The sequence below is a fragment of the Odontomachus brunneus genome, unplaced genomic scaffold (assembly GCF_010583005.1).
Source record: "Odontomachus brunneus isolate Ranch 3 - 2012 unplaced genomic scaffold, Obru_v1 Obru_scaffold_128, whole genome shotgun sequence".
Taxonomy (NCBI): domain Eukaryota; kingdom Metazoa; phylum Arthropoda; class Insecta; order Hymenoptera; family Formicidae; genus Odontomachus; species Odontomachus brunneus.
Genome location: NW_022639578.1, coordinates 589,968 through 616,990, shown reverse-complemented (window position 1 = coordinate 616,990; position 27,023 = coordinate 589,968). Strand labels below are relative to the sequence as shown.

At 43.5% G+C, this 27,023-nt stretch overlaps 1 protein-coding gene across 7 annotated transcripts in view; it reads left to right on the top strand.

The window, feature by feature from the left end:
* LOC116849895 (tensin-3) overlaps window positions 1–27,023 on the top strand; it is a 245,469-nt gene that overhangs the window by 93,223 nt on the left and 125,223 nt on the right. Inside the window, exon 1 of one of the 7 annotated variants that reach the window (XM_032827530.1) lies at window positions 3,413–4,150. The exons of the other annotated variants lie outside the window; for them this stretch is intronic. Coding sequence (XP_032683421.1) covers window positions 4,124–4,150 — 27 coding nt within the window. The 5' untranslated portion in view covers window positions 3,413–4,123. Of the gene's footprint in view, window positions 1–3,412; window positions 4,151–27,023 lie in introns of those variants that run through there. 7 annotated transcript variants of the gene reach the window in all.

The following is a 27,023-nucleotide window of genomic DNA, read 5'->3' as shown; positions in this document are numbered from 1 at the left end:
CTACCATAGCCGGTGTGTAGTACTAGCGGTGTGTACCAGCTCTCGGTCTTCCAGGATTGTAAACAGGCGGCAAGAACCGGGGAAACCAGACGGTAGGTACCCTCCTCGGCCGAACCCCTCCTCCGCGACATCTCGGTGTCTTCTCCCGTCTTTCACCCCTTGCTTCTCTCTCACCTGAGCTCCCTAAGTCTGCATCTTCGCGCGTGGTAGTGCGACGATGCACCCAGGTGCACTTATATTAACCCTTCACCCACAATCATATCTTTTGTAACATATTCGGCTAGAAATTGATCCCGTGGTTATGATCACGTTGATTCCAGTTATTTGGTTCGTATAAGATGATGTTAGCGGGTCTGAATTATTAGTCTTAATAATTAATCTTAATTATTAGTTGAAATCCCGATTGTCACGCTGCGTTACGTGACTTATCAGACTCGATAACATCACCTTATATAAATCAATTAATTCATTAGGATCTATCTACAGCTTGATCAGGATCATAGGATAAATCAGTCAGATACAGTACAATCTTGCTCCGTATAAAGTCAAAGCAACTTTGAACTACCATAACTTTGTCGAAAATTAATGCTTTTAGACACGTTTCTAAAGAGAAAAGTCTCGATTGTGAGATAGCAGTGCAACAAAATCAAAATCTGCAAATAGATCTGCACTATTTTGACACAAATGAAAGAAGACTCCTTATGAAGTGAGAAAAATTACGTTTTCTGTAGAAAAACGAAAATTTTTTTCTCTAATCAAGATATTTAAATATTAATCAACAGGATTTTACTGATATTTCCTGACAAAACATTGGCATTAAAAAATTTTTATTATTTACTTATTTAGTGTTATTTCGTGACGCTATTCTCGAAACATTAATTTCTTCATTAAGCCTACATGAATTGCTCTTATGTGAGGTGGTTTGTTTTAAATACGTGTAAAAACTTCAATCTTTTTGATAGCTTTGATTAGAATGTAACTAGCTCTCTCTCTTTCTCTCTCTCTCTCTCTCTCTCTCTCTCTGCAAGCGTAGATCTGGCGCATCTCGGAACATTGTACGCAGGGGGTTAATCCACGAGCCGAGGTTCTCCTAAGCGACGAGTGTGAGGGACCGGGTAACGCGACGGCGCTTGGTCGCGCTCGATCGAGGAAGCCGACGACCGCGGGGGAGGCGAGGGCTGATTCGCATAAGCGCCGAGGTCACGGGATACCTCCGCGGGGTAGGAGCACGCGAAGAGCGGAGGGGGTGTGTCGGCGAAAGGGTCGGATCGTGCGCTCGATGAGGTGCCTGTGTGATGTTCGTTTACTTTGACGGGGAGGATACCGGATTATCGGCTTTGCGGCAAGATCGATTTGCCCTTTGAGGCTGAACCCTTCCGCGCTGAGGAGCATCTGCAACTCCGCTAGACGCTCGGAGATATATTATTGGCTGAATAAAAGCAGTATTACGAGAAATCCGTCCACCGTATAATCCACGAAACGGATATGGAAAGCGTAAGGGAAGACCGTTTTATTTTTATATGCGACATAATCGAGCTGTACTTGTGGTGAAAAGTGAGATTGTACCGTCCTCTCCGTCGGGAATTCCCCGTTACGTACTAGCATTTATCACGGAATGAAGTCGAGCTGGCAGTCGTTCGCGCCGCGAGAAAAAGTCGACTCGCAAATGGTCGGCCACCCCGTGAACTTTAGCGCGCGCGCGTAAAGTCCTTCGTCTCCGTCGTCGGCTCCTACGACCGCCGCGACGGCGGTACAATTAATGTGATCACGCGTTCGACGAAAAGGGCAGTAATTATTATGATTCAGCGTGAGCGACGAATTATACGCGCATTAAGTTAAACGGCCGCGCGACGTCTCGTCCGCGCCGGCAAATAGACGCAAATTACTCCGAGGCGACTCTCTTGAGGATCCGATGCACGCACGTGCATTACTCCGACGTGTAGCCGCGCGTTTTCGAGTCGCGGAAGGGAAATGCGATGCGATCGCGTGCGAGGGATGTAACGGGATTCCGCCGAGTCCACGGCGGCCGGCCGATCGATCGAGGATCGGGACGGTGATCGAGAACGAGCGAGACGAGATGGCAAAAGAATTTTGCGGCGTCTCGCGCGTCGTGACGCTCGCCACGCGAGCGGTTTAATGACTAATAATGGTCATGATCGGCAATCAAGATCGCGAATCGGGCAGAAGAGGGACCGTATCTGCTGAGAGTGGAGAATCTGGTCCGGAGACGTATAAAGCGAGATTCTCTCTGGTACGTTCACTCACAAAATTATATTGTTTTCAAAAATGTAACGTTGCAACTGTATGCGCATTACAATTTTTTTTTTAATTAAATGTGAGGAAGGCGTACTCATTAATACTTCCAATTCAAGAAACGTAATATGCATAAAATTTTCTTGTACGGCGCATCGGAAATTTTTTATTTGAATTTGCCTTCATTTAAAATTTAATCTTTCCAAAATTTGTGCACAAAATCTTAGTTTCAGTTTTAGGTTTTTCGATTTTAGTAATAATCTTTGTCGAATCTAGAAAAACACATTTGCGAAATTTGTACGTTAGCACAGGTTGAACATTTCTCACTTAAATTTGTCTTTAACTGAAAATAATTATCTCCAAAATTTACACAGAAAATTCTAATTTTAGTTCGAGAACTTCCAATTTTGATAATAATAATCCATATTGAAAGTGCAGGACCTTTTTTCCGGCACATTCGTCAAATCTGCTCGCCAACACAGATTGGAAATCTCTTATTCAAATTTCGCTTTAACTAAATCTGTCCAAAATTTAGGCGAAAAACCTAACCATCTTAGCTCAAAATGAACATCACTCGAGGACTTTCGGTAATAACGATTCCTGTCGAAAATCCAAAGAATCTTCTCTCCAGCACATTTGCAAAATCTGCATGTCCACACGGGATTAAAAGACTCTCAGGCAAATTTGACTTTAACGGAAAACGAATTTTCCCCAAATTTATCCTAGAAATTTATCCCAGAAGATCCAAGTTTCAGTTCGAGGACTTTGCCAATAATAACTCATGTGGAAAGTTCAGGAGATCTTTTCTCCGGCACATTTGCAAAATCGGCACGCCAGCACAGATTGCAAATCTCTCAGGCAAATTTGACTTAAGGCAAATTTGCCGAAAATTTGCGCAAAAAATCTAGCTTTATCCTAGTTGGAGGTAAAGCTCACTCGAGGACTCTCAACTTCGGTAACAAAGATTCGTGTCGAAAGTTCAGGAAATCTTTTCCTCGGCGCGGGATCTGCACGCCGGCACGCCGCCCGCGCACACCGCGACGTCGCGTCGTGTATACGAGAACGGGTTATTAACTCGCGGCCACGAATTTTCAACGGCGTATTTGGTGGGGTGCCTACCTGCGGCGATAGCGATGGGCTCCGTACACGCGCGCCGCGGCACTCTCCAGTCCGCGAAGAGCGCTCCGACGCGAAGGACGTGGGAAAGATCGATTCGCCGTCCCTGCGCGGCGCTCGCTCCATTTTGGTCCCGTGACGGCCGGCGAGGAACCGGCATCTCGAAATTGCTGCGAACGTGCCGGGAACTCATCCTTCAAGTTACCATCGTGAACAATCTGCGAGAAGCCGACGGCATATTTTGCCGCGCAAAGCGAGCTGTCGGAGAAACGCGAACGTGTCATCGACAGTGATCCATGGATTCAAGCGGTACAAGCTCTCGCATGTGAATTGCTAATCGTGTATCGTTCAAGTTCCCGGCGTAGAGTCCGAGTGCTCCAACCGTTCGATACCTGAACAGTGCAAAGTTCGTTGAGAGAACAGCGCTCGGGAGACAACGGTTCCTCGGAACGCTCCTCCGCCACCACGCATTCTTCTGCTCGTAAAGGAGCGAAGTCGTCAGGCAACCGGTCGCCGTCGCGATTGATCTCTCGTGATTCCCGGATCGATGAAGAGGCCCCCGGTCGAGGTGCGCGCGGGGTTAACGGTAGCGAGGCGACCTTGAGCGCGCCCGAAAATCGAGAGTCCTCGAGGACGCGAGCGCGCGCGCGCGAAGGACGAGATGCGCCATTTTCGCGAACCGATGCAAGGAGGTGAACGATCCTCGGAGCGTTTCGCCGCAGACCGGTAATGGGATACCAGAGGTGACGGCAAGATGAACGGTCACGGCTCCACCAATGAGGTACTCGCATTGCGTACGGTTTTCATTCTCTCTTCCCTCGCTGTATGCTTCTGCCGCCTCATCTTTTTGTGTTCCCCTCCTCCATCCTCCTCGCCACGATATGTGCTTTAGATATTTAAATCACGGTGTCCGTTCTGCGTTCTTGACTGACGATCTCGAATCGCGGATTAATCCCGTCTCGCTCAAGGTGATCCTCGGGGTTCTTAACAGGCTCCGGAGATAGAGAAAGAGAGAAAGATAGAGAGGGAGAGAGAAAGAGAACACATCCGTAGTGCTCGTAGATCCCTTTTGATGATCCTTTTCTCGGCGCGTCAGCTTGATATTGATCTTTGTACCGATGCGCGATTACAGTTGATAAGGAACAGTGCATATTTCAAAATTGCTCCCTCAGACACGGCGTGAGTACGGATTATGCGTATCAGAAAAGAGAGATCGATAGTGGACGCGTTTTACCCTCTTACTTACTGTATTTGTTATTTATGTCGCGCGAATGACTCTTGAAACTTTCAGTAATCCGTAGGTTACGAAATATCGCAAACCAATTGGAGACGCAAAAGTTGATTCACTGTCATTCGACAAATGCGCACAGACGTTGTTCAAGTGCCAAGATACTCGTTGAGAATGATATTGGGAAGGGCCAAATTAAGGACCGAAACATCTGGGCTTTATAATTCATGTTTGTTGATTAAATAACATTTCACTTCATTAATGGCACTGAACTACCTGTGTTTAACTCTCAGGGACCCTATTAATTTAATTGATGGTATCGGAAATCGTGACACTCTCACACACAGCAGTCCGTTTCAATTGAACAAGACTTCCCCAAGTAATAGATTTACGTTTACATCGAAATAATAAAGAGAAGGCACCGTACAGGTAACATCCTTACACCTGTACACGTAAATTCTTCTCAGCGTCGCTGTCGGATGTGCGAATGCTCCGACGGTGGAAACGTCTGTTATGTATCAAAATGGTGCTGCTGCTTCCCTCGATTTCTCTGTCTTCCCTCGGCCGCTGCCGTGTCGCCCGTCGCGATTTCTTCTTGTTGCGTTCTAAATTCGCCGCGCGTATGTATATAGCTTCAGCGAGGAAGAGAAATTCCTGACGTCCTCGGCGTCGGCTGGATGTACTCGCGACGTTTACGCGGGCTGTAAAGGCTCCATTTCTGCCGCAACGATTGTTGCTCAACGACGGCTGCAGACGGCTGCGAGCGCGGTAAAACAGTTTAGGGTTTGAGATGCTTGAAGAGAGCTGTCGTGCGTTGCGAGAGGCGTCCGCGATCTCACCTGGCGAAACAACGGCGAGAAACGTCGCGCCGCTAATGTTAATTTCCGCGATGATATTGTTTGGATCAAATGGAGATAATTAATGTCGCGCGGATTGAGTAGCTGATGAAACTGCTGATGAGAGCCGAGACACGGCTACGTCGAAGGCGTAAAGTACACCCGCTGTAACATGAGATTCAACATAAAGGTTGCGATCACACTGTGCACACAACCGATCCTATCACTCCCAGAGGAAAGTATTGATAACGCACAATCTCTTCATAACTGTTGTTTATCTTTCCCTCTCTCTCTCTCTCTCTTTCTCTCTCCAGATCCACAAAGACGATAAACAAAAAATGCATTGTTGCATCGATCTTTGCCTTCGCGCAGTGCCGCAACGACCGATGATGTTCCCGGTGCATTTTCTGAGTAATCCCCGGAGCAATTTCGCAACAATGTATACATCGAATGAAAATCCTGCGCATGACTATTATCGCATGCATCGTCATGAACGTTTTACGTTGTATGCTTACGTCGGAGAACATAGCGTTGCAAGGTTGAGTGTGATTTTTTACGCGACGACTTGCGATTCTAGGATGGTCGTGTTTGAATGCGAGACGGCAGAGGAGGGAACGATAAGGCCCACGCTCGATTAGATAACGGCCTGTGACAGGTACGGCACTGTTTGCGCGTCGCAGAGTGCCGCTTTTGCATGCGGCAGGCCGCGTTGCTTTTCCTCCGGGCCCGTGTTACATTTCGCGAAATTTTGTTGGAGAAAGCAGAGATTGTAAAAACAAAAAATTGTCGAAACGAGACACGAGGGTGCTCTGTTTCGTTTCTCTTTGGTATTGAAGCCGGGCAATTTTCATCTGCCAAATACGTATCGAGTCAGATTGATCGAGCATCCTCGTTAAATTGCGCCTGGCGACGAGCCAGCCACGCATAGAGGAGAGACAGAGAGAAAGAGAGAGAGAGAGGTGGGGGAAGGAGAGAGAGAAAGAGACAAATTCTTTTCTTTTTGTGTGTACACGCACAATGGTAAAAGTGAAAAGCAGCGTTGGTTATCTCGTCGTCACTAATGTCAAGCAAATGTATACCTAAATCGATAGGTGTACTTCCGGTACTGCCCACATACCTCACATAGCGAGGCTTATCTCTTCTTAGACGATGAGGAGGACTATTTGATTACCGCTTGAGACGTAGAAACGTATTTATTCTTGGCGATTTACTCCGCGCCGAGCAAACGCATCTCGTTCTTCTAACGTTAGAAAACTTCATCCCGACATAGTTACGAAACAGCCACACTCGGCCACCATTCGTATCTGCAAACGGGCTCCCGATGCAAATTCGACGATTAAATAAACCTACTTCCCGAAGGAACGAAGCTTCACACAATTTCTTTTCCACGCGTTTCACGCCACATTTTCGAAATTGTTTTCGCAAACTCATTAGCATAAGCTAGTAATGCCGAACAAAGACATTGGGAGAGCGCTGGTGTTAAACCAGAATTGGGTCTTCTTGTTTCTATTGTCGATGGCAATTTGTTTCAATGAGCTGTGGCACCCGGCCTTGGACTGTCAAGTGTGGAGATGCGTGCGAATGTAGAACGAAGAGTGACGTAGGTTCTTACAGATCCGTTACACCTAATTGTTCAATGATATAAAAGGTTAGAGGGAAGTAGGAGAGAGGAAACGAATGTTAGAGAACACTAATATAGAAGAAGATTGATTTGAAAACCTAAAAAATGTTTAAGAATGAAGTGACAAGAATAAAGATCGGAGGGGAATAGTTACGCGAGGTAGAAGTTGAAATTTTACTGGAAAAAAAATCAAGAAAGTAGACTCTCTTAACACTTAATTAAAAGATGCAAATTTCCCGATATAACCGCTACCACGTACCGGCAACATAAATCTCTATCGTCGCTCGAAGGGCGGGAAAATTCCTGACGCGGGGAGAACGTAAAAAAGAAGCGTAATTTCTCCGAGGCCTCTCACCTTGTTAAACAAATTGTATGCAAACCGCCGAGGGGAATTGTGGAAGCGCCAATAATTTTTCACCGGCGATACTCGGCGTACGAACGAGACGGAAAAGGGTGTGCCGCGGCGAGGATTATGGTGACAAGAACATCCACGGCGCCATAAATCCTCGGTAATTGTGGCCAATTAATTGGCATGCAAATGAGGTGAAGCGCAAATCACCGGGAATGAAGGCGGCTCCATTCATCCGGAGACGATCCTCGAGCATCCTCCTTCGTTCACGGACTTTTACTCCTCCATCTTCATGATCGTCCGCTCAATTGACTGCAACGATACCTTTTTTTTGTTCTTTTCAAAAAAGAACTCGAAAAACACGCGGCACCGCGACTCGCCAAGGTCGACCCCCGAAATTCACAAACGCGCCGAAATAGTCTTTCCGAGAAACTCGTCGCGTACTCACGCCTCGGGGTATGCTGAAACTCATAAATCCTTTACCATTCCCTAAATCGAGAACTATTAAACTTTTTGTGACCAGGCGCATTTGTTTCTAGATTCACCATGACTGTTAATTAATCAAAAAGATGACAATGATGTTTCAAAGCAGCTGATTCTTTGACAATTTGACATTTCGTTCGCGTCAATAAGGGAGGTATATCGTCTTCATGTATTACATATAGATTAGAATCCACTTGACATTGCAAATGCTTCGAAGGATCACATTGACCAATCATAGTCGTTCTTTACGCGCTCCAAAACGTTTGTAACATCAAGTGGAGTCAACCATAACTCACAGTCATGATGAATGCGTATCTAGAAACGATTACGAAAATGCTTAGTAATTCTCGCTCCGAGGAATAGTAAGTCTTTATAACTCTCAGTGAACGTTCGTTTACGAAACGTTTTGAACACATTTTTTTATGAAATTAGAAACTCATCAAATAGTCACAATTGCGACCCATCGCTTATATGCTTGCGCAAGTTTTTACAAGAAGTGACAGTACAAAGGCTAAACATTGCCTCTTTATTATACTCTTATCTAATAGATAAGAATATAATAAAGATACTTGCTTTTTTGTTGAATCTTCCATTGCAATTGTAACGTTATATGTTTCATATATTGTTACTTCAGCACTTGCTGTGCTCTTAACTGCATCAGAAGAAAACGTGCAAGAAAGTATGCAAACCGTTTTACAACCGAGTATACAACATTTCTAATAGATATCGTAGTAGAAGTAATAGTAGCGTAGAGTAGTAGTGTCGCAGAATAAGAACTAGTAAGAGAATGCGAACGATATATAGAAATGAAGTATATAAAAGTGATATATTCTAAAGAGACCTGAAATTCATGAATATGACACGGATCGACCTAACTCTACCATCCAATTTAAACGAAAAGAAAGTTTTGAATGTTTCGTTTGTATTTGTTCATATCTCGTTTTTACCTGTCCTTTTATCTGTACCAGATAAAAATAGTGACTAAAGGCTAAAAATTTGTGATAAAGCAAAAGATTACAAGTAGCCTAATAATGTCAAGACAAAGCGATAACAAGAAAATCTCTTTTGGTAATCCGACCAGTATCTTTCTTTTTTTTCTTTACGCGAGAGATTCATAATCTCTACAGACAATCGAGATTTTTGCTTGACGACATTCAGTGTCTCCGTGCATTAAACGTACACTTTTTTCCACGCCACTCACGTTAATACCATTAACAAATCGAGGTGTAGCACCATCTCACTGTCGATCCGTATTAGCAATTTTGCCCGATTAGCCGATAATCAGTCCAAAACAGTGGAGTTTGCTCGCTTACTGGGCTTACTGGGCTTAAGAGAGACGTCGGGCGAACAGGCCGTTTTCCAATTCACTCAACATAGCCGCACCTTTCAAGGGAGCTAATAAGAGATTAGCTTAGTTGGCTAATCCGTCAAAGTAGACTACCTTTGTCATTTTTTAAGATATTTCTCAAAACGATTGATGGTAATCGAGCAAGGATGTTCAAACGGTCACAAAAGATGTTCTTTCGAGAGCCGTTGGCTGTTCGGGATATCTTGAAAACGACAAGATTTATTTTTGGTAGATTTTAACTGTAGTTTTGAGTCCTTTAAAGTACAAAAGGGTCTTGAAATAAAATGTAAACGATGGAACTGTAAGTGGCCTGGAGGAATTTAAAATACCTTCTACTGGGATAATATATTTTACATCCCAATATTTAATAATTTTTTCATTGCACTATTGACGCTATATTTGACTTTTGTATTTTATGCATTAAGATTCGTCCTATAATCAGGATAAATTTATGTTCCTCGCAAAAATCATCTATTAGATGCAGCACATATAAAAAAAAATGTAATAAAATACAAGTAGAAATACAAACATATCTTTATATCTCTTTTATAATTTGCAATCCTTTCCCATAACTGGTTTTATATAAATGAAAACGATGTTATTTGAAAATTATTTAAATAAATTGCCATATAATTTCTTATTTTATCTAGACACATTCAAAACGGAATCATATTCATCTTATCTAAGAGCTTATTTGAGATCTTGCTACCTGACATTATTATTCTTAATTATTTGTTGTAAACTCACGAGATTTTTCTTGCTTTCATTACACGAAAGAACTTGCAGAAATGAATATGTGTAATGAAGCGGGACGGCGATTGATGTCCCGAGGGTGAATAGTTTTACAATTATATATATAAAGCTGGTATTAACCTTTTCCTACGTTCAATTAAAACACAACCGCTTACTACTAAACGCAATTAATTATAGTGTTGCGCGCAGTCTATGGTGGTGCCGCTAATTGTAACAACATGATCTGCGAGGGAATAAAGAGCGACTGTTGTTATAACATGCGCAAAACAAACACACACACACTGCATTCACATCATCACGACGCCGGTATTATTTACGTCAGCGAAGAAATGGAATATTGAATGAAGCCAAGCGTGTCCGACGGATTACGCCACAACATAATGTTGTGAATTAAACACGGGAATGGAAACGCTGTTCGCCCGGCGCCACGTCGATTCCGAAAAACCAGTTTCACGACCTCTAACAATCGTCCCCTCGGCGAAGAGGATCGACGAATTTAGTGTCCACGTCATCGTGATCTTTCCGCGGACCGCTTATGTGTGTGACGTAAGTGGTCGTCCCAAATTCCTGGACATTCACGCTCACGAGACTTCGCAAGCGTCATGGAAAGGGCACAATTTCATGAACAAGATTACTTCCTCGGCTTACGACGCTATAATATGCGAAAGTCGGATGTTCTGAGGGAGGATACGAGAAACTCCGGGAAAGTCGGACGTGTTGGTCGGCAACCGCAAAAAGGAGACGCAAGAGAGAGAGAGAGGAAAGCGGAAAAGAACGGTCAGCTTCCTCCCATTTTCGCTTGCATCAGTCATTGCTACCAAGTTTCCAAAGTGTTATCAAAGTGAAGAGAAGTCGATTACCTGTAAAACCTCGCGAGATCGCACCTCTGGCGAGCTCGCGCGCACTTTGTGCGCGATTCGCACTCTTTGGATTTTACAGCACATCCTGAATACGCGCGCTGTGCATATCCGACAATAATCATAATAGACACAGCGCAAGCGCAGGAGCTGCGTGCGCGCAAATACGACGATTATTTACACTTTACAGATTGGCGAGCGGGTAATATGTATTTGGCCTCGTCGACTCCACAGTTCGGGGTGATCCGAAAAACACATATTTGAACACCGACCGGCCCGACAGATATAGCCGGAAGACAAATCTCCATTTCGCGCACACACCGGCGTAACGATTATATTCTCAGCTGAAGCGGAGGAATAACGCGCCGCAGTAAAGTCCGTCCCTCTGACCCCTCGGGGTCTCATCCGAATTCGCAAGCTGCGACACGGTATCCTCCCCGTTTCCTCAATGAAGCCGGGAAACAGTAGGAACCCGGTGGTTTTTGCAAAGTTAACCTCGGATTACCGACGTTTTACGATCTCTCCTCTTCCCCTCATTCTGCTCGGAATCGTCCACGCGAGGAGCTCATAAACGACTTGCATAAAATCGATTCGCCACGCTCGGCGTTGTGGCGACAGCGAGGTGTCTCGTTTCGAAAACCGGACTGCGGAATTTTGAGATTTGCCGCGCGAGCCGTAGCGAAGGATCGGACAGGGAAGAGAGAAATAATTGCGATCGCCGAATAAATTATAACGAAGGTGACGCGGAGCGGTGTACTTCGCGCGATTTTGGCGCTTTAAGGCTCCATTGCCGCGACCCGAGCCGGTTTCGTAATTGTAAGTGTCACCGGCGTTAGCGTTAATCTGTCCACTTTGATAATGTTGTCTTTGTTAATTTGGCCCTCTGCGATGGAAGGAACGCGCGATCGGCTGCGAGTCGGCGAGTCTCGAATTAATGGCTTCTTGATTACAGCCGTTAAATTTTTCACTTCTCCGGCGGCTCGCGAACTTGTCGTCTTGTCATGTCTTCATCCAGGAGTAACGGGATTGTTCGCGCGATTAAGAAAACGAAGAATCTCTAATCTATATTTGTATCACTCTTTCTCAATTAATATATATCGACGAGAGAGATGTAGAAGATACATAGGAAACGAATACCAAGTTCGAATATCAATTCTCACTCTGTGCTTAACACAGCGCGGAATTAATAGTTTCTTGATGACCACTGGTCGTAAAATTGGTCGCCTTTTGGGCGAGTCACGAATTTATCTGGGTTATCTGCAAAATGGTAGGGATCTTTTTTGTTTGATGTACAAACGCGCAACAGAGATCATACTTGGTGTACATCCCGCACCGCATCGCGCGCGCGACCATTCATTAATCTTCCGCAATTAATAACTCAAAATTTCACGTGCTTCTTTACAAAATGGTAAAGAAAGTTTGCATTCAGTTTAACCTAGTCTACATGTACACGTGCGTTTTTCACTTGTCGTCAGACATCCTGTGTGTATTATTTTCCTCAATTGATATTAACGAGAGATGGAACTACGAGAAACAAACATCAACTTCTACACGATCGGATATTTATTCCTATCCTCTAACTATACACAGCACGCTGTGTGCAACACAGTTTCGCAGCCGTTAATTCCCGATCGCTCTAATGTTGCAGCATTAGGCAGTTTGAGTTACCGATTGTGACGTTTGTATAACGCCCCTCCCAATGAAGTTATTTCCACGAGTGATTTGAGACTCGCACACATACATACACACACACAGGAGCCCCAAGCATGCGAATGTGCTCACCACTGGTTTCTGCAGTCGCGAGTATTGCTAGACTATGCTTCAGCGAGCACGATGATATCGAGCTTCGTCATTAATCAAGCGTCCACGATGTATTGCGACAAACAGCCGAAATGTTGCAGGTGTGTAAATACTATAGTGACAGCAATACGCGCAAAGGGAACCCTCCCAGCGGGCGAGAACGCAAGAGAGAGAGAGAGAGAGAGAGAGAAATATACATATACACGTATATATATGGATGTGTACGTATGTATGTATATATATATATGTGTGTGTGTGTGTGTGTGTATATAGTTACGCGTTACTTGCGTAAAATGCATCATTGCGTTCGTGCATATTGTGGGTTTGTGGGTTATACGCACCGACCAGGCCGAACGCGCGCGATTATTCGGTGCGCACGACGAGCCCTGCTAATGAATATTGATGCGCCTCGCCAGTACGCTCCGTTCGAGGTCAATACATTAGCATTATTAACACTTCGGGGCATCGAATCGCGCGGCCCGGCACGACGAAGGAGAAAATACGTGCGTGATTCCGTAACATTTCTTTTTCCGTCGCGGCGAACACGCGCCCGAGCCTCCGCTCTTTCCGTTTTCTTTTTCCTCTCCTCTTCTTACATGTTTTCTGTCTGCCCGCGAGTTTGCCGTTGCTGTTCTCGAATATAATTCCTCCCGACCGACCGCTACGATCGAACGGAAAAAGTCCCGGTAAGACTGCAAGTATACGATTTCCGAAAGCGCTTTGTCCCTTATTTGAGAGACCTTTTACCATTCTAATGAGATCTACGATGGCGCCACCAGCCGTCGTGGCTGTGGAAGAACAGTGGATACCTCGGGCTAGCGTGCGCTGAATCACGGGGAATTGCGCGAGCCGGCCATTTTCGCCTTTTATCGATCACTTTTAAGCAGTACTTCGGAGCTTTTTGTTTCGAGCCCGCAGTGAACTTTTCTTCGGAAACGTCTGCCGCTCGTTAAACGATTAAGCGAGGAGTTTCGCCCGGACTGCTACGGGAGCTTTGCCGATAACTTCAGTCCGAAACGGCTTTCCAGAGTTTCCTTTGGGTTCGTTTTCTTTCCTCCCTACTATCTCATCGGAAAGAAATACGCGCACCGAGAAATGCGTTCCACAGCTACGTTGTGATAACACGAATATTCCAATCACGCGCGCATCGTAAGAACGAACTTTGCGAGAGCGCGACGAATTTTTCCATTCCATTTATATTAAATCGATCGCGCAACCGAATCCATCCAAGTGGAATCGCCGATGACACATGACTGTGATTTGCCGGAAGAGAGTGCAATAAAACGGCGCTTTATACAACGGCCATAGATAAACTAGATGGAGAGAAAATATTTCAGTTTTTCTTTTTTCACATAAATTCTCTTTTGCTATATTTCTAGTGACGCAGGGACAAACTCTCAGTAAGGTCTATCTGTCTTGCTAAGGAAAATAGTAAATTTCGCTGGAAACAGCAAAATTTTTAATAGCACTTTTCACACTGCCTAAGATACAAATAACGCGTATAAAAAATTCTGTAGTATTTCTGCTATAGTAATTTTTACTGTAGTATTTTTCTTAATGGATTTTCCATTTTCTAATTTTTACGATGAAATTCTTTCCGTGTACAGACGAGTGTCAAGCGGAGCAGAGGGATGGAAAGGGGCCTCGCTGGAAAAAAACAGTCGGTGTGTGTGTGTGTGTGTGTGTGTGTGCACGACAAAAGTGCCGTGTGAATAAATCAGTCGGTTGGGAACTGACCGGTGGTGGTAATGGATCGCCTCGAGTTGCCCCTACGAAGTTGCCATTACGGGCTACGAAATTTGACAGAGGATTGACAGTGCCGCTCCCCGATGCCCGTCGGACAGTCTAATCGCATTAAATTGTTTTGTAATCTGTCCGCTGTTGGACGTCTACTCATATCCTGACGCTGTTCGCCGCGTCGCGGAGACATTCTCAAATAATATCGTTACAGAATATTCTGAGATCGCGTTTTCATTTGGCCGTTTCCACTAATTAACCCTTTGGGAAATGCCAAACCTTAAAATTTAAAATTACCGGCAGAGTACTGATTCTTTTCAATAAAATTTAGGTCGTATTGGTCACACAAAATTAAAAATACTTTTGCATTATGAAAAACATGTGCAAAAATTAATCGGAGCATTGCTCGATGTGTAATGAAAACGATGGAAAGTTTCAAAATTGACGTCTCGAGCTGTTAGTTGACGTAAATATTCGCCTGATATAAAGTTCTGCAGCTTGTATATGCTAAATGTGCGTTTGCTCTGCTTAGGAAAATTTCAAGGAACGATGCTGAACTTTTACAATTGGGAATTTAAAATTCAACGAAAAATTCGCAGAAAGATTTCTATATGTATATGCACGGTTAGCTTTTCCACTAAATGTGATAAAACAAAGATGAACACGTTTATGTAAGATCTATATACACAAGAAATATGAAAAGGATAGCGTGATCGTGTTAGTTTTGATCTGACATAACATTTTAACAATCGCCTCTACATTATCAACATTTTTTGAGTTTGAAGTTCGTCATCCACTTTAGGCATCCCCTTAAAAAATAATTGCGAACCAGCGATTACGAAGAAGCTGTAATAATAGCGGAAAGTCCTCGAGAAGAGCGACAAAAATAAGAGCAGGCGAAGAACTCTTCCGTCAAATCAGTGGAGAAGGGATCTCAAGTGGAGGGAACGCAGAAGTTTCGTTGTTATTGCTCGAGGAGATTTCATTTGCGATAAATATGCGTGGTAACGTTACACCGACCTGTCTCACCTCCAGCTACGCTCAGGCTGTTATTTAAAAGATCCTAACAAATGGCTAGTCAGACCGGGCTCCTTATTATCCATGACTCCTTGGAGCGCCATAGGACGCTAATTGCAAACTTTCATTACGAGTCACGCTCGGCCCGACGGACGCAACGCTGATCGCGATAGGCTTCCGCGAGATTCTACGAGCTACAAGCAAGATTCCAGGTGAGAGAAAGAGAGAGAGAGAGAGAGAAAGAGAGAGAGAGAGAGAGAGAGAGAAGAAAGGAGAGAGCGAGAGAGAAGAGAAGAGAAAGGAGCCCACAGAGGGCGATAAGTAGCGTTATACGCTCATAAATATTAAGATATTACACTACCTAAGCTGATATTTACTGCGAGCCCATCGTTGCGCGTAATGTAATTGTTGTATTAACTGAAAGTGTATAGTAATGACACTCGCCGGCATCGCAAAGAGAATGCGAGCAAGAATTTTAAATAAAAAACAGAGAGCAACAATTCAGACTTACAAAGATATTTCTCAATGTGATTGTTCTATTTAATTCACTTAGACATAAACAACGATTATCACTGACGATATCATGCTCATTTTATATATTGGACATATACTATCGAAAAATTGATTTAAGATTTATTAAATCACTCATCGTAAATTGTAATCGTCATTTTTTTCTTGTTTCACTTTTGACGGTTTCCGCAGCAAATTTTGTGTTAAATTTAACATATATCACATGTTCCACTTTAACCTCTGTATTAATTTAACACAAGGCAAGTACATAAACTAATATCAAAACTTATTTGTATACTTTACATATAAAATGTGTCACCAAGAGAATTCATATATTTACATATATATATTATCAATATTTTTTACCGTGTGAATTTCATGCAGTAATTTGAAGCAGTTTTTAAAAGTAAATTAAAATGAAATTTACACCAGCAGAAGGTATTTGATATTGGCAGATTTAAAAATGTAGTGCATCGACATTCAAATTTGAAGTAATAAATTGTAATGCGATTATTCCTTTTCCCTCGCGATTTTCGACACACCGACGGTGTAATTACAGTCATAAATCATAGGCGACGATAATTTCTCTGATGTAATTTTTAGCCATAATAGATTATTTCGACGGTGCTTTTGCAACGCTCTGTGCTAATCGTAAAAATAATGATATAACGTCCCTTAACAACGTCATTTGTCTTTATCTCAAATCCATTTCCAACCCCGGAAGAACGCGCGCCCGCTTCGTCATCGTTGATCCTACCGCCGTCGATAATCACGATGATCGATCACGCGCGGTCTGACGGACTCACGCGAGCATCGATTAGGCCGCGTTTCGCGCCTGCACGCTCGACTCGCCGCGCGCGTGGGCGATTCGCCTCACGAGGAGGCGGCCGATGCGTTGCACACACGAACGCGGGCCGCGACGCATAGCGCGGGACGCACGCGTGTGTTCGTGAGTCACAGTAGGCATTCTCGCGCGACAAACCGGTAACCACGCGGCCGTTACACCGCGAACACCGCGGCCACTTTGTCCCGGTGTGTCTCGGCTCCGCCTCGCGCCGCTCTTAAAGTCGCGTTTACAAGTGTCGGCGGGCGCGAGGATTCACGCCGCCTGTCACGCCTGTATGTCCGCGAGCGGAACGGATGGATTTAGGAGTGAAAGAGGGAACCTCCAAGGTCGACGGAGATTGCGTGTGTGCGTGCGCGCGCCCGCGCCGCTCAACTCTTTCGCCGCCCGGCGATAAATCGCGCGGACTTTTCGGAGAGGGCGGGCGTCTCGCACCCAGGGGGCACATACTGTTGTGTGAATTTAGTTTGTGATACATCTCGCGGGACAAATGGGAATTTATCCGCGAGCGGATACGACAAGCGTCTTGCGCACGAACCGAAGGAAATTGAACACCCTCGGGAAACGGCCGAACGTTTCACTTCGAACACGTATCGAGTTCAAAACAAAGAAAATTATTTTTTACGTACTCTATTTGGTATCGTTTTTCGTTGAAGATTATTAACTGCCGCCAATCTCTCTCTACTGCCAAGTTATGTCAGCAAGCTCTGTCGACAAAACAGGAGCTTAGGAGGGCACAGGTGACTATCCGCCATGGTATTCTGATCGAATTTGCTACCAATTTGACAGCATAATGCCAATATTTTGCTTATTAGATTTATTGTAAAAAAACGAAACATTGTAATAACGAAACAGGAAGACAAAGTAAAAGGACTGTAATTTCGTCAAATGGATGCAGGACGAACCCGCGTGCCGCTAGTAGCGACGGACCGTTATTGATCAGACGTCGACTTCCGCGAAACCCCAAAAGCTTCGCGCGAAACACGATACTTCAATATCTCGTCGTGGCATTCTTTCCCCGCGTGAAATCGCGGTTCTTTTTTGCACATTACACATTCCTACAATTCGATTGATATTAACTGCGTGCATTCAGGAAATTTCACGTACCGCTAAGGAATCGAACATATAGCGCGTGGTCACGACTTTCGCTCCTAAATCACTTATCGACTTGTAGCGATTCCGCAAAAGTGTGTACGACAAGTGTAAGAAACGCGCCGTTGGCGCGCGAAGGAGGAACGTCTCATTACTCATCAGCAATCATCCGCTCCCTCGGTGCATTCGTTAACGTCAGACTGGAGAATCACAAAGTTAATGCGCGCGCTTCCACGGAATTCTACTAATGCGACGTCGCGCCGCAGCTCGCGTCAATCTCTTTCGCGTCGGCAGTCCACCCACTAAATTAACGACATGTTCCGAGTATTGCTGAATCGCTCGCTCTACCACGGAAGGTGTAGACTTTCACATATGTAGACACAGACTTTTATATAATACTTAAACTGTTATCAAGTATATTCAGATAGGATGCACTGGTAAATCTGCCGCCATATTTGTTTGGAAAAACAAAATGAACATATGCGGAGTATTAGGGGCATATACAAGATGTTAAAAGATTCAAGACTTAAAGAGCGCGCAATACACACGAAACAGAGAATAAAGCTTATAATATTATAACTTCTTAGTTGATCAATTAGAATTGAATAACGGATATATGACACCCCCACTACATCGCGTCGATTTTTTGTTTATGCACCTACAAACGTTAGCATGTCTAAATATTATATAAAAGTCTGCGTGTGCAGAATTTAAACCATAAACATATAGAATACATTGAACATTCCCATTGCAGGGTTGAAAGCAGCAATAAAAAGAAAGAATGTAATAGAAACTAAGATGCTTTCCTTGTTTAATGTGTAGTTAGTGGAGAGAAGGAAAGAGGAGATCACGACGATTATTGGATTGGTTACAAGGAGAAGAACATGATATATCCTTTAAGGATATATCATATGAATGCGCGCGCATACACGGGTGTATTCTTTAAATGCCTTCTCACATACGCACACACAATGAAATATACATTTTGCCTTTCTTTCCCTCACAATGTTCATTCTCATTCTTCTGTTTGCCCTCATTGCTCCCTCCTAGAGTACTGTCTGATAGAGAAAGCATTTGACTTAGCATATCTCTGTTCCTCAATCTTTTCATCAGTCGTTTCTTAACATAGCACAGTCTATTCTATAATACCATAGTTAAAATACGACTTTAACATTCTATAGGACCTTTTTGAACAAATATTATCATTTTGTCCAACGTCGATGAGCCACAGTCGGTGATAAATCGAAATAGTGAGCACGAGATTTGTAATTATCCTCTCGTTTAACTCTCCGTGCGTTCACGTGTATGTGTCATTATACAAACCGCGCTTTGCTGCAAACGAGGAAGAACAATAACGTTGGAAACTGCTCGCTCAATTACGCCACAGTGCGCGTATAATTAACGATTATGCAACATTCCACAGCAGCTATTGAAGTGATTTTGCATAATTACTAGTTGTTACATATAATTACCGGGCTATTCGTATTAACTATTTGCCGCGACAACATTGTACGCAGAGCATATAAGAAATTAAAGCACACGATAGCCACTACGCGGTTTAACGATAACAGCTTTACCCACGAGGGGCTTGTCAACGAAACGAACTCGCCGGCGCTTGAAAAATGATCCCTTCCGGACCAGGAAAACCCTCGCGACAAAGTCGATGGATACTTTCATTAATGTTTGTTTAAATTTTAACCTTAATCTAACACACTAGGGTCATTTCCAACCCGATTTTTAATTTCAAATTACTCGCAAACTATAGTGGAATGAGAACTTTTCGTTTAAATGCTAAAAGATATGAGGTTTACTCACAATTGGGCCATTTCAGTAATTTGTCATATAATAAAAAGACAAAGTTGCTATGAAGTCGTTATTGATCCAGTGTGCTAGAGATCTCAAAATATAAAATAAAGATTATTTTTCGTTGTATTTCAGTTCTTTATATTAAATATAAGAAAAGTTTTAAAACAACTTATTTGTTTTCCTTTGTTGTATTATATGTCATCAAAGTTTCTATATCATCAAACTCTAATTATGAAGAAAGAGAAGAAGATTCAGGTGATGATTAATATTTGAAGTAATTTTAATAAAATCCGCATTAATACATATCGCGAAAACTATTAATGATTTTATTCGTCTCTGTGTTAAAAGACGGTGTATTTTATTTTCATACCTAAATAATAACACTTTTTGATAAATTGAAATATGTAATATTCTTTCTTAAATTTTCAAGTATTTTAATAAAAAAAATTTTAGAGAATCGACTTTTTAAATTTATTTTCAGAAAAGTTACAAATTGTTATTCACGTTTTTATCGCGTTTCTCTTTACATTCGCAATAAAATGGAATATTTTCGTGAATATTTGCGATTACTTTTATACTATTATACTTTAATACTATTCTACAGAGACCTGTGAGTACATTTATTATTTATTCTGGACTTTTACTAGCACTTTTACGTTGTGTAAATAAGCGAGGACGAAAACGACCGTATTGTGTCAGATTAAGATGCCCAAAACGTGCGTACCATGTGAGGGTTAATTAAGCCTCGAGCAAAAACGGAAGATTACAACCGAGCGCAGGCGGCGTCACACAAGCTCATCCCGCTGGCTATCTCGCCGCAGCTGGGACTCGCCGCAGCCAGAGAGCCGCTGTCTAACAAGACCACTAAGATTCCGCACTTGAGCAGCGCCGCGGCGACGTAAAGTTGCTCACGAAGTTTCTACGATCCCAGGGAAACCACCCGGTGATAGCCTGTCGGAGTGCGCGTGCGCGCACGCGCGCGCGCGGGCCGTTTGTTCTGTCGCGCAGTCAGCGCGGCATTTAACACCAGGCGGAAGAGAAAGTCACACCGCGCGCGCGGTTCCCTTCCTTTTTCCACCAGATGAAATTTTTTTGCCCTTTTTGTTTTTCGTTTGCTCACCTCCCGACCGCCGCGACACCTTCGCTTATCGCACTCACGAATCAGCGGACGGTGTCGGATAGAAGCGCTCTCCTCTCTCGCGAGGAGACGACGAGAAGAGAAAGGGGGATGACGCGTGGGCGCACGCCGCTCTTATCTGCCTCGCGTCGCCGAAGAAGTCGTCAAGCACGCTTCTCGGGGATTTTACGACTGTCGAGTGTAAGCCGGTATTTAACGCTAGTAAATCAAGCTCGGTCCGAGTGCCGTGGACTTTTACGATGGCTAATGATCGACGCCGCGCCGGCTCGATGCCGCGCGTAATTACAGGCGAGATATTTGCATATATTAGGCCGATGTGTGCAATTAAGTCGTATGTGCTCGGGCGCCGAGTGCGGCGCTTCTTTAAAACGGAGCCCCTAGGAGGTACTCGTCGTTATTGTCGTTTACTCATTGCTATTATGTTGCCGGAGAGATAGCGAGGCGCACACGCGATTCGTCACGCGTGCCAGAGGCTACGGGATGGAAATTACACGCGAGACGTTTTTCAAAGGTTTCTTACACACCTTGGACCTATTACGGGCTTTACGTCGGACGCGTTCTTTCTCGTGGTTCTTCTAGACACTGTTTATTTTACAGCTACGCGCTTCTCCACGATAAAAATATCTCGCTAACGAAGACAATAATAACGCGATGTCTCGATGTGGCGCACATTACGGTGATTATCGCCACTTGATATCCGTCTTTGATGTCATGACGACGTGTCCTTTCACGCGGGTAATAATCACGAGGGGGCGAGGGCGGCGTGAAAAAGAACGATTTACAGAAAAAATAATTAATCGTCGCGCGTCCCGGTGTAATAGTCCGTGGCTAAAGGCGAGGAACTTCATGCCGAGGTAAGGATCTTCGGCTCGTTCGTCCCGTCAATTAAGAAGAGACACGACGCGAAACCCCGCGAGGTAACGAGGCTCGTTTGCCGCTTCCCGACGACGCAGGGCGATTCGTCCACTTTCGTTTTCACCCTTCTTGGCCAGTTATGCTAATTTCGTCCATCCGTCGTCGATAATATTAGATCATTAAATCGACGTCGCGTCCGCGCACCCACTGCAACAACGCGTGGCCTCCGCCATTGCCAAAGATAAGAAACGGCGAGAGTAGAGAACGCGATTGGCGGAAATTTCTCAGACTTATAACTGCGTCGTGTTAAGTGATTTTTATGTAATACGCGATAACCACGCACTCTCACACTGGCTGAGACATTGTCGCTCGATATCCATTTCAGCCTCGTCGCGAGAAATTCCCCGCGCGAAATACGTCTACCTCGGCAGGAAAATCTCGCGCAGTTATCCCGAGGTAGACAGGTGTACGTAAATTTTGCCGTAGCTTTATTAGTCGACCCCACTAAAGGTTGCGCCCCTTAGGACCGGTTCATGTGGCATCATTACATAGAATGAATAGAAATATGAGAGAACTACAGAAAATGAAAGAAATACAGAAGAAATTATCAAACTTTACTTCAAATAATGTCAACTAAAATTTATTGTCAAAATGTAAGTGTGACTTTTAGTAAATTTATTGCTGAACCAATATAACAAAGAATTTTTTTGTATTATTGTATAAAGTGTAACTCAATATGTTATATTTCATCAGTGTAATCAAAAGAATCTTAAAATTTTTATCGATTGTCTCACATTATGATTTTATTGTGATTATCATGAAAGTCTATTTAAGCATTTTTTTGTGTAAAACTTCGCGATATCCGCAAATACCCAGACGGACTTTCATGATTACTACGACGTGAGATATTTGGTGATGGAAACTTCACAATTTCGTCAATTATATTAGTGAAATATAATATATTGAATCATTAAAGTTACATCTCACAATTATGTAACTTTTTGCTATATTGATGCAGGAAATAGATTTACTAAAGTTACACTCAAACTTTTACAATACATTTCACATGACAATATTTACAGCAAATTTTGATATTTTTTTATATATTTCTTCCTCGATCTCTTCTATTTCGTTATTCCATATGATAAATACGAGTGTGATATAAACCACTTATTAAAGAGTACAAACTTTACAAATCGACTAGTAAAGTTGCTGTCCTATCTACGTATACCTGTTTACTTGAGTACACTTTTTATGACTATCATGATCGATAAAATTTCCGGTAATGGTAATTTCGGTGCACTCTCCTATTTTTCTACGCTAGTCGTATTGCACTGGAATTATATGAACACGCGCAAATAGGAGCAACGTGAAAATGAGATATTTATCGGATATACTTTCCGAAGAGAATCGCATAACGATGGCGCGCGCGCGCGCCTGCTTTTGATTGGTCCAGCCACCACGTCCTCGCCGTGATCTCGGCGACCTTGGAGCCGCGGCTACCACAACATCGGCGAACAACCTCACCTGGCCTCATCCTTTCGTCCTTCCTCTCTTTCCCTTGTCCGCCCACCAATCTCAACTTATGTCGGATCGATCTTAAGTGTCTTTCACACTGTAGAAATTTCGCATAATAAACGTAATCTCAGTGTAATAATTGAAAATACCTTTTTTTACATTTTTGCATACGTTAAAATATTTTCAGATACGACTTTCGTGTGTAAGAAGTAATATTAGCGATCAAGCGTGGGAAATGATTAAAGTCTATGTTGATGTTAATCATGATATGTAATGTAAGTAATGCAATATACTAATAACGTCGAAACCGGAGACGTTCGATAAACTGGCCCTTCGATATAGCACTTTCGACGAGTGACTAGCACTCGAGCCGTTCGACGGTTGTCAAGTGCAATTGAAGACTTTCTTCTGGTTCCTCTCGTTGCATCGTATGTATATTCAAGACATTTCAGCGCTGGGACAAAGTACTTTAGTGCTGACGAACGTTTTAGAACTGTGAAGAGGGAAATGCACCTGGACACGGCATACGTTTCACGATTTGCACAGTGTGCACTTGACAACATTAAATAACTGAAAAGGTTCATTAAACCCGGAACGCAGAGCTCGTAAATTTAAATCGTCACCTCATTGCTGCGTTGTTCAGTTGGTCTGTTAATCCGGCCAATTTCACGTTTACTGAGTTAAAAGTAAATTATGAAACTCAATAGATAAAGCCAAATTGGTTTTACACACACATACACATGCGTTTTCTGGATTTATACATTTTATCTGCTTATTGTGTATTCATTTATTGTAAGAGATAAACAGTGGATAAAACTCGATAAATATTTCGAACACAGATTCTCTCTTTATGTTTTCAAAGAGGAACATTTTGCGATTTCTTTTCCACTATTTCACTCGTAATAGATATATGAGTATTCGTCAGATTTATGCATTTCATGTGTTTATTACGAGAGAAACAGTGGAAAAGAGAGAAATCGCAAAATATACCATTTCGAACATAAATTCTTCTCTTAAGTTCTAAAAACTGCGACTGTTTCGCTCACAATAAATATACAAACGAAACGCATAGCCACGATGTAGCGGAACGTCTGATCAATCGATGATACTCAAAACAATTCAAACATGTTCTGCGACTTTGGATTCCTCGTAATCTCGAGGCGATATTGAATGGCGATCCCATGCGGGTTAGTTCGCATATATGGGTCAGTGAGGCGATTAGCATCGGCATAAACTCCGTTATCGATCGATGCCTTATCGAGAGTAAACGCAGAAAGGCTTCGTAGTACTACGGAGATAAGGGACCGCCTACAGCGTCGGGCGTTCATTCATTCCACGAGGACGCTTGTTCTAATTAGTAGCGGCCAGCTTTGACTCCGGTGATAAAGGAGAGGTTTATCGTTCGCCTCTAGGTCGACCGGATGTTGTGGAGTCGCCGTTTTGCAGCGACACTCTCCGCAGGACCCTTCAGTCCAGATCGGGTTACAATCCGTCTCTTATGGATCAACCAAGTCACTGGTTGTTGTTTCAGTATTGACAGCCAAGAGTTAATTTTTAGTCATTTAATTTTTAGTCGCGCTTCAGTCCAATTCTAGCTGTACAACGTCGCCTCTTTTTTACTACGTTGAGAGAAAAAGTATGTGAAAAATACTTATTCGGTGGCCGGTACCAATAACATATTTATCTGAATCTAAATTCTTTTATTTAAATAGAGTTTATTCGGTGAGCGGTAAGCCAATAACAGATTTACTTGAATCTAAATTCTTGTATTTGAATAGAATAAACCATTGCTTTCATGAGAACCTAAAGTTTTAAAGAAATATATGTTCTCTCGTTTGAAAAATATTTTTCTTTAGTGTAAAAAGATGTGTATTAATAAAATGGGTAGTGTGTTAATAGTGCACACTGAATAAATATTTTTTATTTATCTTATAATTTTATATATCTTATAATTTTTTTCTTATTGCGTGCTGGAGCAATCGGAAAATTCTTTCACGATTGATACGTGATACGACCGTCTCTCCGTGGTGAGAGTTCGGTGAGATTTCTGTAACATTTTTCATGTGTAGTTTCGAGCGGAAGAAGTAGAAGAAGAACTCTTATTATATCGCAAGAACTGCACATCTTCACTTTTCTATTAAATAATACTCGTGTCCCAGACCGCACACACGAGGGGTCTTCACAAAGAGCGAAGTATCGGGGAATTTTGAAAGAAAATTTCATGAAAACTTGTTGCTACCTCCACTTTGTGGAACTTTTGATACACCTCGCATATACTTCGGGGAATAGAATTTTGCGCAACTTTTTCCTCCCCTCTCTCTCTCTCTCTCTCTCTCTCTCACTCTCTCTATCTCTTCTTGTACGCGCGCGTCTCGGGGTCAGCGAGTTTAAAAAATTTCTAACACAACCATTCCCCGTGCATAATAGCGTCGCCGTGTCCCGCTTCTCCTCTCCTCGCCGTGAACAACGGAAATTTACGACACTCTTTAATATTTCACGCGCGAACATTGTCATCAGTGACTATCTGAAGTATTTATGTTAAGGGAAACCAGCCGTCATTTGTTCACGCGTATTTGTGGAACTCGCATGGGGGACGCGAGAAAGCCATTCACTCGGCTGAAAAATATTCTGGTAGCGGCGGCAGTAACTGGAAGCAATAATTTCTGCGGCGACTTCGCGACATTCGGTTTTTCTTTTTTCCCTCTCTCTCTCTCTCTCTCTCTCTCTCTCTCTTTCTTTCTCATGCGCGCACTCCGATATACACCGAGTGGCCGGCCGGCATCGTAGGGGAAGGAATGCAAACACGACGGAACTGTGTGCGCATTGCTTATGTACCCACGTGGGTGGTTGGCTAAAGTGGGTGGCTGCTCAAGCCAGTGCTGGACCGACCGGTGGGGAAGCGAAGAAGTGCCGCGCTTCAGGAGAGTGCCCACTGTGCTCGACTCGACGAGCTCGTAACCTTTGGTTTACCTTTCTATCGACCTTCGAGACGTCGAACTGCATAGGCATTTTCGACGAGGCAAGCCGCGCGACTATGCACACACATACACGTGAATTCTCTTTAAAAAATTATTTAATAACTAGACGCGCCTGAGTTTAATTACGGTAATGTGGCGTTAGAGATGTACGCGCTGCGAAGCGAACGCTGCGTCGGTCACGCGATCAGCGGAGGAAACATAACCGCGAGGAATCGCTTCCACGAAAATCGTAATTGAAAATAAAAGAACGAAGACATTCTCTCACACATACATACACCCACCCCCTCTCTCTCTCTCTCTCTCTCTCTCTCTCTCTCTCTTTCTCATGCGCGCACTCCGATATACACCGAGTGGCCGGCCGGCATCGTAGGGGAAGGAATGCAAACACGACGGAACTGTGTGCGCATTGCTTATGTACCCACGTGGGTGGTTGGCTAAAGTGGGTGGCTGCTCAAGCCAGTGCTGGACCGACCGGTGGGGAAGCGAAGAAGTGCCGCGCTTCAGGAGAGTGCCCACTGTGCTCGACTCGACGAGCTCGTAACCTTTGGTTTACCTTTCTATCGACCTTCGAGACGTCGAACTGCATAGGCATTTTCGACGAGGCAAGCCGCGCGACTATGCACACACATACACGTGAATTCTCTTTAAAAAATTATTTAATAACTAGACGCGCCTGAGTTTAATTACGGTAATGTGGCGTTAGAGATGTACGCGCTGCGAAGCGAACGCTGCGTCGGTCACGCGATCAGCGGAGGAAACATAACCGCGAGGAATCGCTTCCACGAAAATCGTAATTGAAAATAAAAGAACGAAGACATTCTCTCACACATACATACACCCACCCCCTCTCTCTCTCTCTCTCTCTCTCTCTCTCTCTCTCTCTC